Source organism: Thunnus albacares, chromosome 22, assembly GCF_914725855.1.
Source record: "Thunnus albacares chromosome 22, fThuAlb1.1, whole genome shotgun sequence".
Taxonomy (NCBI): domain Eukaryota; kingdom Metazoa; phylum Chordata; class Actinopteri; order Scombriformes; family Scombridae; genus Thunnus; species Thunnus albacares.
Genome location: NC_058127.1, coordinates 17,597,642 through 17,615,939, shown reverse-complemented (window position 1 = coordinate 17,615,939; position 18,298 = coordinate 17,597,642). Strand labels below are relative to the sequence as shown.

Below are 18,298 nucleotides of genomic sequence, written 5' to 3'. Positions count from 1 at the left end.
TTTCTCACATGCTGAAATTTGTACACATCAAGCTTTAATCATAAGTGCCCTGCTTAATTTACCAGCAAAAATCCTCCTCAACCTCAAAAGGGGGCATCAGATGTTTTCTACTTTAACCTTTAAAAGAATAAAAAAGAATAAAAACTTTAAAAGAATACAAATTTCAGCACATTTTAATGGAAAAAATATCACTTCATCTGCCTTGATAGGATCTAAAGAACAATTTGACAAGAACTGGCCCCCGTCATCTGAAATAGTAGCCCAGTAAGACAGATCTGTTTATTAAAATCTGTAAAGAGCCCTGGTAAAATGGTACAGTTATAAAAGCTAAAGTGACGTGAATAGAGAATATTTTCATTGCAATTTGCATTACATTAAACTGACGGGTTTCATTGTTCCCCAAAATATGTGCAATGAGAAACTTTGAGTTTTTATCATGAAGGAATTCTTCCGTTTTGTAATGTTTCATTGTACCTCAGTACTTTATTTTCTAATAATGTAGGCTATCTAGTGCTTCAGTTTTATATCCTTTTAGATTTCTCAGCCCAGAAGTCTTGATTCTCCTCCTGACTCCTGCAGGGCCTAAAGATTTAGTAGAGCCTGATCTCCCTCAAGTTGGTCTTAATGATGAAGTCAGTGACCTCATCAAACACAAACTGCACATTCTCGGTGTCAATGGCACAAGTGAAGTGGGTGTAGATCTTGGTGTCGTTTTGTTTAATTAAGTCTTCAAACTTGTGCTGGATATAAGCTGCTGTCTCTTCATATGAGTGCCCGCCAGAGTACTCGGGGTAGCAGATTGTGAGTGGGCTCTTGCTAATCTTCTCCTCAAACAAGTCCTTTTTGTTGAGGAGGAGAATGACGGAGGTATGTGGGAACAACCTGTTGCAGAAGGCGTCGAAAAGCCACTCCTGCATCTGGAACTTCTCTGGAATATCCTCATACAATACGATGTCATAGTCGCTGAGCGCTACGCAGAAAATGATAGATGTGAGCCAGCGTCTGCCGAAACAACAAATCCACTTCCTCGTCTTTTGCAGGCAACCGATATCAAACATCTTGAAGTTGAGATTTTTGAAGGTGAAACGAGTTTCCACGATGTCAGTGGTCCTCTCATATGTACGCAGCACGTCCTGCTGAGTCGGGACGTAGTTCGGCTGGCAGATCCTGTCCAAGTCATTCAAGTAATATGCAGCAGAGTCGTTGAGCTGATACTCTCGCGACCTATGGAAGCAAGCCTGAACTCCACTATCATTCCACAACCTCTGGATCACGCTGGTCAGCTCTGCAGACAACACCCCTTCGGCTACATTCACACCAAATCCGGCAAAGCGGGAAGGTACCGCATCAAACAGCTGGCGGGCATCTTCAGCCCTTGCAGCATCCCCAAAATCTATCTTTAACCGTTCCATTGCCTCGATGATGGTCATGATGGACTGGATGGTGTTGCTGTACACCACCACCTTAAACTGTTTGCACTCCTCCTCTGAGTAGCCACCTTCATTAATGATTTTCATCTGCTTTAATATTGTGCTTTTCCCAGATCCCTCAGTACCGATAAAAAGCAGTTTCACTTCTCTGGCGGAGTCTTCTCGCAGGTTTTTGTCAATCATTTTACTCCTCTTTACCGCAGCTCTGTCCTCGGCGCTGATCGTGCAGCCCATTTTGGACCTCAAACAACTTTTTAGTGTCCGGATCGTGGTTTCAGCAGCTCATGAGTTGAAGGGAAACGCCGTCAGACAGCTGTTGTGAACGGACTTTCATAGGAATGAACGGGGCCCCGCCTCCGACGCTGTATCCAGTTCTCTTCATACATCCGTGATCCAAACTAACCCCACAGTCTGATGCTGAACTCACACGCCTTCAGTCCAACGCCCCTGCATGTCCAGGTGATTAAATTCTTGGGTTTATGAGGAAAATTCCGCCCAAATAGGTGTTTTTTTAAAAAAATACTTAATCTCATTTACCTACAATTAGAAGAAAAAAGCGTAAAAAGAAGAAAACCAATTGTTTTTTGTATAAAATTGTCAAACAATCCGGCGTAGTCCAGCGTGTCCAAAGAAAATGCTCAAACTGATAAACACCGGCCTTTGTCTAGGAGTTATGAAAGAGACTGACTGTTGCGCTTATATCCGGCTGACCATATTTGGTAATACGTCAGCTACTATGACCTGCAGTGTGGGAAGAGCCTACTCTCATCCTTTAGTAAAAGTATCAATGCCACAATGTAAAAACACTTCATTACAAGTATGCATTTTCTTCTTTCCAATATATCATCTGAATACCCCTCAGATGTTTCTTTCGATCCACCTCGAGCAGATGAAACAATAAATGCTGATCTCTGATAAACATTAGAGGAAAAGACCTTTTGTTTTCTCGTGATAACGGGTTATCTCGAGTTAACATACTCAGAAGAACTCAGATCCTTTACTTAAATCCTACTTAAGTAAAAGTATAGAAGTATTACCAGCCAAAGAAGAGCTAAAGTAAAAGTAGCCTACAAATTTTGCAGAAAATTGGGCCGCGACTGATATGTTGACTTCATTTAACAAAGTACGTTTTTAATACTGATGAACAGTGCTGGCGACATGTGTAGGGTAACTTCGACATTGCTTTTATATGCAAGGAGTCGGGGCAAGTCGTCATAAAACAGGCAAAATAGGGGAGACTGGGGATGGTTGCAACCCTTTTTGCATTTTTCTCAGAGACTATTTGGACTAGACCAACCAAACGTTTATATATTGAACTTACATCTGTCTGCTAATTACCCACACCATTTAAATAAGATGACATACCGTTCACAATATTTATTTGATTGGGAAAAAATCAGATGTTGCAACTGACCCCAACTCTGGGGACAGCTGTAGCCTATGTAAACTCACTGTTTGATGTTTTCTGTTATATTTTATTCAGTGAAGGTTATTTACCAAAAAACTGTCTTAGTGTGTGGATGTACAAATATATAAGGAGATAATGAGTCATTTGTTAATAAGGCTTAGGCCCTTATAAACTTAGGGATGAATCCTCTCTGACAGTCATGAAAGTGATGTTGAAGACTGAAATCAGCTGGAATCAAATGAACCAGACACTCATTATCGAGTTCTCCATAATTACTGTTTTGTTTTCTCGAGATAACGAGATAAATTAACTCCCTATCACGAGAAAACGAGCTTTGTTATGTCGAGATCACGAGAACGTTTTATTAATACAATGGCCATCACAATAACAAGTTGGCAAAACCTACAAACTGTACAACTCATAGACTGAGCTATTAAAACTTATTTTAATATAACACAAAGCAGTGGGAATAAGAAAAAGGTCAAAGGTCTAATCAAAAATCAATATGTTTTTGTAAATATCCAAGGCTAGTTTGTTTTTATACATTTCAATTCATTCATGAAGACTAAGAACGGTGGTCTGGCATTAACAAATCTGCTGACCTGCTGATGAAATTTAGACAGCTTAATGGGTAGTTTAGCAGTACAGAAATCATATTTTAACAGAAAATCCGTCCCAGGTGAATGGAGATTGGAGCAGCCGGATGGACGATCTCGCGATATTTTCACGCTAACCTTAACCTTAACCCTAACTGCACTCGCGAGAGTTCGTTCCTCCGGCTGATGAGAGCCCAAAAAGTGACGTTGCAGGATAAACAAACGGAGGCGAGGTAGCCCGGACGGAGGCAGAGAGGAGAGGGAACCTGTATCCTGACATTTTTACATAATATTTGGGATAATGCAGTCTGCCAAGAGGAGTGAGAGTGACTGGCAGGGGCTCGTCAGCGAGGTAAGTGAGCGGCGAAGACCGTGTGCTGCTACTGCCGAGGCGGATTGCTTTATAGACGCTCCCCGCTCCATATGGAACAGCTATTGCATTAATACACCGAGGAGCTGTTTAATATCTCATAGAAAAACTCTCACTTCTCCGTCTTCTCGCTTGAAAGACTCTTCATTGATGGGAGTAAGCTAGCCTGCTATTCTGTTAGGCCGATAGCATCTGGTGCAATAACTGCCCACCTCTTAAACAGGCAGATAACCCACCACTGCATTTACCCGTCCATTTAATCTGAATAAATTCATTTCAGCCGACTGAGAATCGATCTATATGTATGAAATGATGAAATATAAGCCTCTAATTTTATTTAAAAACCATCATACCGCTGAAATGTATGAATGACAAGGTCAAAAAAAACAGCTGTTAGGTGTAAAAACTGAACAGTGACAACAAGACTAATTAAAAAACTTAAATGAGTGGGTCATTAACGCAGGATGACTCACATGGACAAGAATAAAATGAGACAGACTTACCCATATAATCAATATTGAAAAATTTGAAACGATATTTAGAGAAAACCAAAGTTTTGTTGCAGCTTTTAGGGACTATTTATGTAGCCGTGGTAAAAATAAAAATAAAAATAAAAAAAGGAACTTCCACTTTGTAAATGGAGGACATGACTGGTTTATAATCTGATATCTCATGGTGATACAGCTGTTCTCTCTGAACTCTGTAAGAAAGATTGTTGCTTCACAGAGAGCATAAGAGTAGAGCTGAAATTATTCATTGTTTGGTCAAACATAGAGAATGAATCGGCAATTATTTTGATAATTCATAGTCACTTTTTTTGAGCAAAATTGGCAAAAAAGTTCCACAGTTCCAGCTTCTCAGTGATGACAATCTCAGTGATGAGAAAACAATCAATTTAGTGCTATCACCTTGGGTTTAAGATAACTGTTATGGACATTTTTCACTATATTCTGACATTGTCAGGTTAATCAATAATGAAAATAATAATTTATTGCAGGCCTTCATAAGAAAATGGCATAGTTCTAATATGCAAACCATACTAGAAATTTTACACACACTACTACTATATATCCAGATACAAGACATCAGCTGATATTTAATTTGGTTTTGAGCTGGTCTGACACCTATCAAGGTTTACACTGTTCATTTTACAGTGTCTTATCTTTATTTAAACACTCGGCTCCGATGTTTGTTTTTCCACCTGTACAGAACTGGTCTGGGTTGGTATCATTTGTACAGTCAGGTAATTTGAACCAAGTCCATCCCAGTATAGGGCTTTGATGAACCTATGAAGGGGATGCTGCCAAGAAAAAGCTGGATAATATATTTTTTAGCAAGTCTTTCAGTGTTACGTTGGCCCTGGAATCAGCATATATAACCTACAATGAACTGCCCACAGTAATACGTCTGATAATATCCTTTTAACTGTCAGCCTTGTGTTTGCTGTGTTCATGATAGTTCCTGGTGTGTAAGCGCAAGCTGGAGAGTAAGAAAGAAGCCCTGCTCATCCTGTCCAAGGAGCTGGATACCTGTCAGCAGGAAAGAGATCAGTACAAGCTGATGGCCAACCAGCTGAGGGAACGCCACCAGGGACTCAAGAAGAAGTACAGGGAACTCATTGTGAGTGGTGTAAACTTTCAACCTTTCTTTTTGTCTGTGTGTATCTGCATAGTATTGTCTACTTTAAAGACACTAGCATAGAACCTGTCCAGTAAAGTAGTGGCCTAATACCAGATGTTAGAATAGTCAGTCAAATGGGAACCTTAAACTGTATGCATAATGTAATATTTACTCATCGTATTTGATGAAAAGAATATATTAACAATGTCATTTTTCTTCATATTTTAGGATGGTGACCCTTCTTTGCCACCCGAAAAACGCAATCAGGTAAGTTATAAGTCACTGCATTTGACTTTATTACATTTCACCAATGCTAAGAGTGTAATACTGTTTGCCTTCATTATTTTACAGTGTAAATTATATGATGGTTTAATCTAACCGTTCACATAAAATATTTCAGATAATTATGGTTAGGTATCAATTTAAAGTGGCCATCTCTTCTAGGAGTGCAAATACACCCTTCTTAACCGATTTTAAGAGTTGACTGCTGTATAGCATAACGAAAATGAGCTATGTGATTTTTGTAAAAAGTACATTTAGAGGACAAACAATACAAATGTTGTGAAAAGAATAATGATGACATGAGCCACGTTGCTTTTTATATAAAGATTGGGATTCTGATTGTAGAAAAAGGGTAAGCAAGCTGCGATGAAAGAAGGGTTTTTTTAAGTTTAGATTGTTATTGTAAAAAATGTCATTTCTGATAGTTGGTATCTGCCAATTTATGTTGTAAAATGCTGTATTTTTGCAACAGTTTTGTTAGGAATTTACATCTTCAGTGTATCTAATTTACAGTCACTTCATTTTTATTGAGTTCACTTAAAATTCAATACAATTTTTCATTCCTTATTGGCTGAGATTTTGCTGATACTAATACTTGAAATAAGACGACTGCTCTAACAGTAATATAGTTGAGAAATCAGCTGTGGCCAAGACAGAATTTAGTATATTTTTGCTCAACCTGATACTTTATCTCTGTCCTTGTCTATTTAGTATTATGTGGCTGACATGAAACTGTTTCACAGTTGCTCCTGTATGTTTCTTTGTGCTGAAGATGAACGAAGTGGTAACCTATTTGAATGGAGGTTATAGTTTTGATTTGCACCCACTTTACAAGGAGTCAAGTTGCCTGCTATTAGCTAATCTGGATTTTTTTTTTTTTTTACCATGTTGCTCTTAAATATGTCTCTCCTTCTCTGTCCATTCATGTTTCACTCTTCTTTTCCAACCTCGTCTCAGGTGAACCTGGCTCAGCTGTTGAGAGACTCAAGGGAACGAGTGAAACAGCTCGCCGAGGAGGTGAAGGAGCTGACTCAGAGGTTGGCGGAGGCTCAGGGGGATAACAAGGTGAGGTTACGCAACGTATACGCACTTTAAGATGTGACCCCTTGCTCAATGCGTTGCATGTTTATCTGACGTGTTTTTTTACTCCATGGCAGCTCCTGAGGATGACCATTACTCGACAGAGGCTGGGGGATGAGGAGGTGGGGGCTCGCCACTTCCCCGCCCATGAGCGTGAAGGTCTGGTTCGTCAGCTAGAGAGAGCAGGGTTACAGGTTGACCGTTTTCCTTTTTTCTACCTTGGAACAACTAAGAACTGTATTCTCACTATCCCTAATTTAGATCATACTCACATCTGTGTACTGTATTTCCAATACAGCTACAATGATGTTAGATCATGAGTCAATTTCAGGTATCCAAAACATCGACAGTTGCTGGGACTCCATATCAAAAGTGAGATGTCAGCACCAGTAAAGTGTCGAGTGTTCAATCCACAGTGACTCCAACCTCGATTCAGCCTTTTCTGTCCTTAGAAACAGCCGTCCTGGAGGAGCTTAGAGGCCAACTGTCTTCACCTGGCTGATAAACATAGTTTTCTATAAGGCTCCGTGAGGAGTATACAGGAAAAAAAGTGCATTTTTTTGTATTTACTGATCGTAGGTTTAATTTCTCCGAGTCTGTGTGGATTGATACATTTGATTAAACGGAAGCGTAACGGTTCTGTGAGTTGGGGAAAGTCACAGATACCAAAAAAACGCTTCAAAAAAGCTTTCTGTGTGTATCGCCCTTTGACCTAAGGCTTCTTTCTAATTTTCCACTTATCACTAGATTCAACATTGATATAGAAAGAAATCCATCATGGATTGCTTTATTAAAAGTAGCCTTTAGAGTCTATAATTAACTTCTGTCTGCTCTAGTGGAGCCACTCAGTTGAAAACAGTGGACAAGGTTTCACAGCAGGGAGCTCCTAAGTTGCTGAATGCTGAAAACAGCGTATGCATTCTCAGCAAACTCTACCTGAGTAAACAAAGTTTTAAAATATCTTTGTTACTTAAACCTTTTAGTTGCTTCTCTTACAAACAATTTTTTGCCTGGTTGCCTTTTTCTAGATGGAGGAGATGGAGCACAACATGAAGGCTCTGACAGACGAGCTGCAGGACGTGAAGGCGGAGCGCACTGTGTTCAGGGAGAAGGCAGACCGGCTCAACGTGGAGCTCAATCATGTCCTGGGCAACCGCGAGGCACGCATCATTGATGTGGACGCCCTCTGCATGGAGAACAGGTGAGTGAGAGTTACAGTTAACATCAAGAACATTTTCTGGATGCTCAGTTTTCTGCCTTTTAGATTACATTAGTTTCGATGTAACTTCACTTATAAACATGTACTTTTTGATGATATTACGTAAGAGAGGTTCAATCATTTTTGATTTTTGTGAGACTTACAAAGACTTAAAACTGACGAAAAGATCTTATCAGTGTTTTACTGATGTAATATTTTTAACCAGCAACACTTTGATGAATATTTTTCTTCCTCAAAAGGTGTATTGACTAATTGATTAAAAATGGGCATGGCGTACAGGATACATGTGTACATCTTTCATGTCTGAACTTATTTCACTGGTTTTTCCATGTTTCATGTTCAGAATACTCACAATGAGCTTCAGCTTAAAACAATTAACATCTTTTTGTTGTACTCTGCACCTCATCAACCTTGTCATATGTGCTTTGACTCCTCTGATTGTGATTTGATCATTGTTACCGTAGATACTTGCATGAGCGCTTCAACCAACTACAAGAGGAGGTGAACCTGCTAAAATCAAACATCATGAAGTACAAGGTACAGATGAAACATCTCAGTTAAAACGTAAACTGCAAAGCTGATATCGAGGCTGAATGAAACGTGACGAAACATGTGTGATTTCACTAAAAAGTGGTTACTTTTATTTCAACCATTCATCAGGCATGGAAGGGTAAGATTATTCTCTTGTTCTCTCTCCTTGCAGACAGCTCTTGAGAGGAGGAAAAACTCCAGCATATATGGGAAATCAACCAGCAGTCCCCTCACTGGAGTCCTCTCAGCCAAACAAGGTGAAAACACAAACTCACTTTAAAATTCCCTGTAAACTCAGACATAAATAGACGCCAAATCAGCTAATTGGGAAACTAGTACGCCAATATAATGTTGTCCATCACCTTTGTTTTATAGCATCTAAATCAGACCCTTGTTTCTTGCATTATTTAATAACTCCTATTTTGCCGATCCTTCAAGCAACGTCCCAGACACCAGCTGGGTTACTAATTGTATTCTGAGTAGTAGAGAGCATCACTGGCAGGGAAATGAACCTGCCATGATGACTGACAGTCGCTGGCAGAAGCAGCACAGTAGGCTGCGGAGTTAAAGTTAGGGGAATGTCACCTAGCAGACAGCTGTTTCCAACTCTCCATCCCTCCGTCTTGCTCTTGTCATGCTGTTTTTCCATCTCTTATTATATCACCCTGTTGTCTCTGTTGTGTTTTTTAAGTTTTGTGCAAGTTTGCTTGGCAAGCTGTAGGTTAGTACTCGCATATCTTCAATATATGAGGTCATGTTTTCATCGATGGTGCACTTAACCACATCTGGCTTTGAATAAATACAGCTTTCTGTTGATATATTTTCTTCTCTGCACTGTCCTCTCCTGCTCCTTTGTAGTCCAGGAGATGTTGCTTGAAGAGCAGGGCTGCAGCCTGCCGGCCACGCCTCAGTCCATCTCCGACCTCAAGTCCCTGGCCACAGCTCTGCTGGAGACCATCCATGAGAAGAATTTGGTCATCCAGCACCAGAGGCACACCAACAGGTAAGGACAGGGCACATCATAATGATGTTGGAGGAAGCCTCACCCGCTCTTGTGCTGACTGCATAAAACACTGTTTCATAGGGATCATCTTTGAACTTCATCCACCTGACACGCTTGTAATGTTTGCCTACCTGTTCTGAGAATCCTCCTCCACCCCCAAGGCAAACACTGCACTGTGACACACACAAACACACACACACACACACACACACACATAAGCACTGTTCAGTCTGAAGAAACCTGACCCATCGTACTTGGTCTGCAGGATCCTTGGAAACAGAGTTGCAGATTTGGAAAGGAAGCTGAAGACCTTGGAGGTGTCGGGACTATGGAGTCTTCCAGGTGGGTCTTAAGACCAGGTGTAAGTGTTACCACTGAAAAAAAAAGTTCAAACTGTAACACATTGCACTTATTACACAATTACAGCGTAATTAACAGTAATTTTACTGTTTTTCATTGTTAAAGAATATGAAAACAAACAACTGGTGATTCATTCTAATACCGTATAGTTCCTGTCATTAAATAGCATATATCAGCGGCACACTCATTTGTCATGGATACAAATGATCTTGGTTTCTCTATAAAATTATCAGGTTTGTCTATCTTCTTACAATTCTATACATTTTTAAATATTTCTATGTAATCCAGCTTGTAAATGGTGACTTTTAAGAATATAGAATTCAGAAATACAGAAAAATAATGCATCAGTCTTAACCTCTGTGTGTATGCACACAATCTGTGCATCAATATTTCTACATACTCTTTGACCTAAAAGGTATTTAGCATAACTGTAGAAGGCCACCGCAAAGAACTTGTAACCGTACCACACCATTAGCAAACATGGTAGTGTGGGTGTGTTTGTGTGTCTGTGCATACAGTAAATGCTAAAAAAAAAACTCACCCATGCTAAACTGTGCCTCTTATTTTATCATTTATATCTTTATATGTAAAAATGCTCAGGAATCTTTTTTTATGATTCTTTTAGCAACTGTTTCATATTTATTTCCTCTCTTTTATTTAAAATCTAAATACATGAATACATTTTATGCTCATAACAGTGTCTTTCTCTCCTCTCTGGCTGCGTCTCAGGCTTGACCTACCGCGTATCTGTGGGAATTGGGAGTATGTATTCCTTCTGCCCCACTTAGCCCCTCCATGCCCTCCACTATGTCATGCCAGGACAAATCTGGGTAGACGCCCAGAAAGCGTGTTACCTCATGCCCACCGTACAATGTTTTGACTCCATTGACCACCCCGCTCATGTGTCTGTTCATGATACCATTGACTGAACAGGCTGCCTGAATATCACACACTGATCCTTTTGGTCCAGTGGTTCTGTCTTGAATTTTACACTCAACTTTTGTCGGGGTTTGGCGTGTTTTAAGGGCAGGAGAGACCTTTTTAAGGCAGCACACTACTGTTTTTGGGATCATTTCACAATGTGTTCAGATTCTCACTTGCAAGAATTTGAACCATAAATCATGTCAGAACAAGACTGAAGGCTGTCATACTATAAACTGATAAATCATCAGCAACATTTGTAGAGAAAAGAGACTTTTGATGAGATTTTGATTTATCAGCATGATTATTATTTCTCTGGGAATCGAAGCCCAACCAATGCAGAGATTTTTAGGATATGAGAGTGAAAATTAGTTATACAATATTTTCTCAAAACACTTTAAACATTTTCTTTTCTTTTCTTGTCATTATGCAAGACAGAAGAGAAATGCTCCTCAAATGTGAGTTTCAAAGTTGCAATAAGTCATTAATAGATCAGTAAAACAGATTCTTAAATATAAGATATGTCCTTGAAACCCAAATAGTATTTGAAAATACAATTACATATACAACAGGGTTTTTATTTTCTGTGCTGATAGTGAACTATTTAAAAGAACTTCTATCTATGTATTTATGTATGTGAAGCCAACTCAGGCCTATGAATTAAATAATTTGACATACACTGTATCAGTAACAGCCCAGATGTGGCTGTGAACTGTCCCTCTCCTGTAAAGAAACCTCAAAACAGAAACCAAAAAATATATTTAACATTTAAGCAATCTATGAAACATAAAGTATATCTAAAATGATACCCCAAACTATACTTACAGCCTGAAAAGAATTTCCAAAATGCAACAAAGGCGACAAGACAGTCCTCTTACACCAGAAAAATAGTTCCCCCCTTTAACCACTGGAGGGAGATGTTGTGCCGTGTATGAACCAGTCTGATAGGTGGAGGGGCTGCGCCTGGATGGAGGTGCCCTGTCATGAGACCGTCATTCTCACCGCCATAAAACTGACAAGCATCCATTACTGAAAATGATTGCCCACATTACAAACACATTTAGGGGAATGTGCCGTTATTAGGGAATTTGTAGGCGAGGGCCCAGAGTGCCTGATGACCACGCTGTCCACCACAGTTGGGGAGACAGAGATATAGAGAGAGATGTGAGTGTCTGTGGCCTTGATGTGATATGAAGTTGTGCTGATGGATATTAAAGGCAAACAGGATAGGATGGAGAGCCTTGGCTTCCTACCTTAGACTCGAAGAACACTAAAGGTGACTATGTTGTCTCTGGATGAGAGAGAGCCGAAAACAATAACAATGACATCGATGCAGTGACTCAGATAAAGTTTTGATTGATAGAGCCCCCGCCCCCCACCCTCCCAAGTCCTCCACCACCACCCCCCTCTGAATGAGTGCAAGCTGAAATGTAACACAGCAAGTAAAAGCCTGTCAGTGTGCATTAGCTATTGAAAAGACAGAGGTGAATACAGAATGCACCCGTGCAGGTCTGTCCTAGTCCAGTGACAGACTTCTTCCAGTTAAGGCATTTCCTTGTCACCTGAGAATTGTGGATTTGACTGTTTGACTTTTCGACAGGCGTGTACACTTCTCTTCTTTTTGGCTCCTTATTTGTGATATGGAGTTGCTATCACGTCACCCAGAGGGGGCCTGTTATCCTGCGTATATGCATATATAGTATATCCTATGTATGAGAGAGATGAGGAGATGGTTAGAGGGCTGGACTGGCAGCTGCCAAGATAGTTTAAAACAAGCCGTCTGTGCCTCCTGCCCCCTCATGAGTGCTGCCTGGCTCCTGGAGACACACTGCTGTGCTCAGTCTGAGCCTTGCTCTGCATACCTAATAACCAACACCACCTTATTATTTGCTTTAAAAGGCAGTCCGCAGAATTCCTCTAAGGCCTCTCTCAAAAACTAGAAGACTGAGCTCAGATGCAGTGGCACAGTCTTAAAGATACAGGCCCGCTATCTGGGCTTAATGAAGGAGATTTTTTCCAGAAGTGCTGACTCTGCTGCTCTGACTGTATGAAGTGTGATTAAATAATCAGGTATTTCGATCACAAAATAACACATTTGTGACTTTTGTCAACAGTCACAATCATAAAAAGAGATTTTTCTATATAAATATATGAATATTTCCAATTGTACTCAGTCATTGGGGCAGTCAATTTCAGTCATTTCATTAAGACTTACATTTTTCTGGTAATAGATTTATAGGATGGGCCAAAACAAAATGTCCCCTTCTGTCATTTTATCTGTTAACACATTGAATTTCCAGAAAATGATTTCTATCAATGCAATATAATAAATACAATATAAATTTACATGTACCGTGAAGGGAAATTTTATCCATATCACCCACCCTCAGTTACAGTGAATAAGATACTGTCTCAGAACCTGTCGCTAATACTTACTTAAAAATTACTTACAAAATGACATCACTCAACACATACTACATAAGTGGCTGTTTAAAATAACAATTTTATAGTTTAAGGCTAACTTTACGAAAAATAAGACAAGTCTACAGCCATGTTAGCGGCTCTGTGAGGCAGTGTGTATGGCTAACGTCAGCATGCTGACATGCTAACAATGACAATGCTAACATGCTGATGTTTAGAAGGTATTATGTCTTCTTCGCCGTCTTAGTTTAGTGTGTTAGCATGCAAGGATGTGCTAATTAGCACTAAACACAAAGTACAGCTGAGGCTGATGGGAATGGCATTAAGTTTGCAGATATTTAGACCTCAACCATTTGGACAGTTAAAGTTTTGTTGTGATGATGGCGCTTGATGAAAAGTTAAGGGATCACAAAAAGTTGTTGCAATTCGTTCTACATAATATAACAACAATCCATCCTATAAGTGTTATAAGTGATATGTCAATCTGGACAAAAGTGGTGGACCTACTGATTGACAGACCAACAGCACGATAATAATAATAAAACATAATGATTGAAATCCATGTCTCTCTCTAAAATAAATCAAAAAAAACTTAATAGCCAACCAACAACTTTGTTGATTCTCTTGATAACTCTCAAGATCCCAAAATCCCAACCGCGCCCTCTCACTCACTGTCCTCACGTCAGTGCAAACACTGAGCATCCATAACAATATGGACTGCATTCATAACAATATGGTCTCCGTTCACCATTCATGATTCTCACGCATCGTGTCACCCAGTCATCCATTTTCTCATTCTTCTGTTTGTTTTTGTGCCTCACACTTGAACGGTCAGAGAGACAGGCCGGGTTTTGCCTATTCACAGGGTTTCTGTGAATGCAAAGGCTGATGTGCACACTTACAGCCTCGCATGTGTGTCTACGTGCATTCGGCTTTGTATTCGTGATGTCTGGTTTATATTGCACAGTCTCCTATCAGTAGCATATGGTGTCAGCCTAAGAGGCGTGCAGCCATCACTAATGAAGACAGATGACAGGGAACTGAAGCCACTTCCTGTGAGCAATGCATATGAGAGTATGTTTGTATGCTGTGTGTAAGCACATACAACACAGTACCATACATGTGCTTGGATGAGCTCCATCCAATCATAACATGCGCAAAAAGTAAAAAAAAACTGTCTTCATGCTACTTTCTTTGTCTTTTTGTGGTCATTTGGGGATGAAACTAACAACAACTTTTTTTCCTGTGGTTGGGAATTTGCAGGGACACGGGACAATATCACACTGAATGAAAACCTTCAACCAGAGCTTCATCCAACACGTGCCACATCTCAGCCAAACACGCAGCCCAGAGTGCAGCCACCCAAAGGTGAGCGTGTAATTGTGTGCAACCGCCTTCTCCATTCATTGATAAGAGCACCCACAGCTAACGGCATAAACACTGTAATTAGCCACTACGTGCTAAATACTCCTTGCTATCTTCCATGTTTAACCCAAGTCCTTTCCCTTCCCGCCTCCACACCTCTCCGCTTCTCATTGGTGCAAGCTGCCCAAATGCCATGGCATTTTGGAAATGTGAAGCAAATTCTCGCCCGCTGACATTCAGAAACTTCTGCCGTGTTCTCTTTGAAAGGAGATAGGGGGGGAAAGGGGGGGGTGGGGAGACCATAAATATGGATGCCAGCTCAAGTAATGTTGCTTTTTTCCTGCGTGTTTTTGTGTACGCATGTGTGTCTGTGAGAAAAGGTGGCAGGGAGTTTATGTGCAGTCTTTAACCTTTTTGCTTGCACATCCACAAATATGGGTCAGTAATCCCCAAAGTGAGAGCATATTTTGACGAAGAGGCAGAACTAAGCTCTTGCTATTGCCGAGATGCGGGGCGTCACACTTGTCTTGAGTCCCCTTGTCTGGGGCACTGCTGCTGCTATATTTAGCCTGTTGCCATGGAAGCACTTCAGTCACATAAGTAATTGAAATAACTTTCTGCATTGACACGGTGCTCCAACTCCAAAAGAGGAAAGTTTTTCTTAATCTTATTTTCTTCTGAAAGTGTTCTTCATCATATTTTAATTTTCTCACATAAAAAAGACAAACTGAATGATAAAGAGCCAGACTAGCATGACATTATAGGCCCTGGTCTGTCAGCATACATTGTTTATATTGGCTGTTCATCCGGTTTTCTTCATAGTGTGTTAATGGAGCCTCAGATGCGCAAACAGGGCTTGAATGTAGCCCTCTCCCCAAGCTTTTTCTACTAAGCTCCTTGTCACAGTGCTTTTTCTGCTACTTAGACTATAACATCTCAGTCTATAAGGCCATTAACAGAAAAAGAACAAACTAGCAAGACCAAAAATAACAATATATTAAACTGAGCATCCGTAATTGGTGGTGCATCAGTCTAAGCCATATACCATCAGTATAACTGCAATATCTCTGGTTTGGGTTACACCACAAAACTTTCTCTTCCTCTCTATTTCCCCGCGTCTCATCTGTCAACTGTCAAATTAAGGCAAAAATATTTTTCATTTCTTGGATTGAACAGTTCTTTTAGTGCACGGTTGCTCATGCCCCGATGCTCAACGGAAAAACTGAGAGGGTCCTCGGTGCCTGCTGTGGTGAAGCTTTTCAATGACATGCTGAAGTATTAAGTGGCCTTTATGATTATTTATTACTGCTGGCTGTGTGGTCTTTTGTATTCTTTATTTGCTCTGTGTCGGCACTTTAAGAAGTTTTTATTGCCTTGTGTTTTTATCAAACACATTACTTATCCATGTGTCCAGTGCTGTCTTTCAGACTGTTTTAATGGTTCTATCCTGGATTTGATTGTTTTTGTTTTTATATTCTTTCCTCTTGACGTATATGTTGGCATTTGGTGATTATTGTAGTTTCCCCTTCTATCTATCTGTCTGTCTGTCTGTCTGTCTGTCTGTCTGTCTGTCTGTCTGTCTGTCTGTTCACTTATTTGGACTTAATATTAATACATTTTATACAGACTATTATTATTATTTCTTATATTCTCTTATTTTTTACGCTTTCAAAATGTGTTGTATAGTCTGGCTTTGAAATGCCACTTGGCTAGAGTTCATTAGTATTAGTATTAATAATAGTAGTCTTATGATTAGGTGAGTCACAGAAAATTAATTGCAACAATTTTATAATTAATTACTAGTTTTAAGTCATTTATCAAGCAAAATGCGTAATATTTTCTGGTTTAAGCTTCTCAGATATGACGATTTTCTGCTTTTCTCTGTTTTCTTTCATTGTGAATTGAACACATTTGTGTTTTTGAATGTTGTTTTGAAGAAAACAAGCCATTTGAAGATGTCAGTTAGTACTGTTGCATATTGTGACAAACTCTTTTCACTATTATCAGATTTTTTAGGCTAAACCGTTAACGTAGCAATTAAAAAAAAAGATAGATTCATTGATAATAAAAATAATCATTACTTGCAGTCCTAAATAAGTGTGGTAGTAGTTGTATTTGTAGGTAATGTTGCTAGTGTTGCTAATGTCGTTAGCAGGATAGAATACGGCAAAAGTATTTGTTTTCTGATGTACTGATGGCCTCAGATAATAAGTTAGCAATTAAAATGACCAGTTGTCTCATCTTCCTTCTCTCAGTTGTGTCAGATGACAGAAGTTCACATGAATCATCATGGGAATGCCACACCGCTGGCAGCGACCTTGGCACAGATGGCGTCAGCATGGAAAATACACCTGCGCTGCTCAGCAGCCTGGAGCCTCTAGCCAGGGTAGAGACGAATGGGATTGACAGGAGAGGAGGAGAAATAGTGACCCTGACGGAAGATCAAGCCGCCTTAGAGCTCGAGGAGGGGCGGAGTCCAGTGGAAGAGGCGGGGCATGAGGTAGAAGGAGTTGAAGATGAAGAACTGGGTTCCACAGTGGAGGAAGGAGAAGAGGCGGAGCTGGCGCTGGATGTCCCTCCTAGTGAATCAGACCTTTCTTGGCTTCCAATTAAACAAGTGTCTGTTGATCATTCAGAGGTGGGTCATTTGCCCTGCAGACCTCAGGACGATGGGTCCAGTAATGTACATGGACATGTAGAAGCCTCAGAATCAATTCCAGAAAGCCTGGCCACAGACGTATCGAGCACAGAGGATTGGGACGTTCATTGTCAATCTGTGCAGGGTGACAACCTGGCATGACACTGAAAGACTTTACAAGCTTATTTAAATCCTCGTCTTTGTCGTTTATTTTGATGATTGCATTCATCATCCCTAAGTCTCACAACGTATCCACTGCTCACTAGCTCCCTTTTCCGATGAGGAGTTGTGTTTCAGTCAATAAAACTGAGAGAAAACACTTTCTCAGCTACCGTTGACAGAGCCGGAGGTGCATTTTGTATCTAGACAGGCTTGTTGCTGCGCAGGAACAGACAATCTCGAAATCAATGGAGTTGCAAACTATATGCCCTACAGGAAAAATTTAGCTAGGAAAATAACAAATATGGCAGCTCCGACTCCTGTGCCCTATATTCCCTTCTTCCTTTCCCCAGCGATAAGATAATCCCAATTGTTTGCTTTCTTCTTCCTCCTAAGGGATGCCAATAAACTGAGTGCTGCGTTTTGTTTTACCCTCATAGGGGGTCCAAACTGGCTCGCCAAAAGTTGTGATGAATGTGTTGTACATAAGTGTAAATTAATATTAGAGATTCTACTGATGTCTGTTCATCTGTATGGGTGACTCTTGCAATCATCAATAAGTTATTTTTTATTTTTCTTTATCCAGAAGATGATATTCATATGAGACTAAATGTGCCTTAATGTGGAAATATTTATGATATTTATAAACGTAAATGCATAAACCTGCGGTATTGTCAGTTATTTTTTCTTCCCAGTAAAGGTATAGGCATGTCAGTTGGCCAGGAAGATGTAAGTAAGCAGAAAGTTTGATTGATATTTGTATCAGCTTCCTCCTAAAGCTAGAAACCACACAGAAAGGAATTTTATCTGATCAACACTTCAACTCTGACACAGACTGACTTTGTGAACTTGGTCTAATGTTTGTTTGAGCTTTAACATGCTAAATTAGGTTTGT

General features: G+C 40.0%; 2 protein-coding genes across 3 annotated transcripts; one reads left to right on the top strand and one right to left on the bottom strand.

Annotated features, from left to right (window-relative positions):
- Positions 1 to 208: 208 nt before the first annotated feature.
- Positions 209 to 1,906, bottom strand: LOC122973648 (guanine nucleotide-binding protein G(i) subunit alpha-1-like). The gene has a single exon (XM_044341340.1). The coding sequence runs from the start codon at positions 1,662 to 1,664 to the stop codon at positions 591 to 593; it is 1,074 nt and encodes a 357-aa protein (XP_044197275.1). The 5' UTR covers positions 1,665 to 1,906; the 3' UTR covers positions 209 to 590.
- Positions 1,907 to 3,607: 1,701 nt separating this feature from the next.
- On the top strand, positions 3,608 to 18,070 carry LOC122974353 (coiled-coil domain-containing protein 149-like). Of its 2 annotated transcripts, none has more exons than XM_044342318.1 (12): positions 3,608 to 3,786; positions 5,263 to 5,424; positions 5,653 to 5,691; positions 6,664 to 6,771; positions 6,864 to 6,980; positions 7,815 to 7,987; positions 8,470 to 8,542; positions 8,709 to 8,793; positions 9,395 to 9,539; positions 9,805 to 9,881; positions 14,505 to 14,609; positions 16,871 to 18,070. In XM_044342318.1, exons 1-12 carry the CDS (start codon positions 3,736 to 3,738, stop codon positions 17,404 to 17,406), a joined length of 1,671 nt encoding a protein of 556 aa, XP_044198253.1. In that variant the 5' UTR covers positions 3,608 to 3,735; the 3' UTR covers positions 17,407 to 18,070. The 2 variants fall into 2 exon arrangements, with proteins under 2 accessions (XP_044198253.1, XP_044198252.1); XM_044342317.1 differs by having other exon boundaries at positions 3,609 to 3,786; positions 16,862 to 18,070.
- The last annotated feature ends 228 nt before the right edge of the window (positions 18,071 to 18,298 follow it).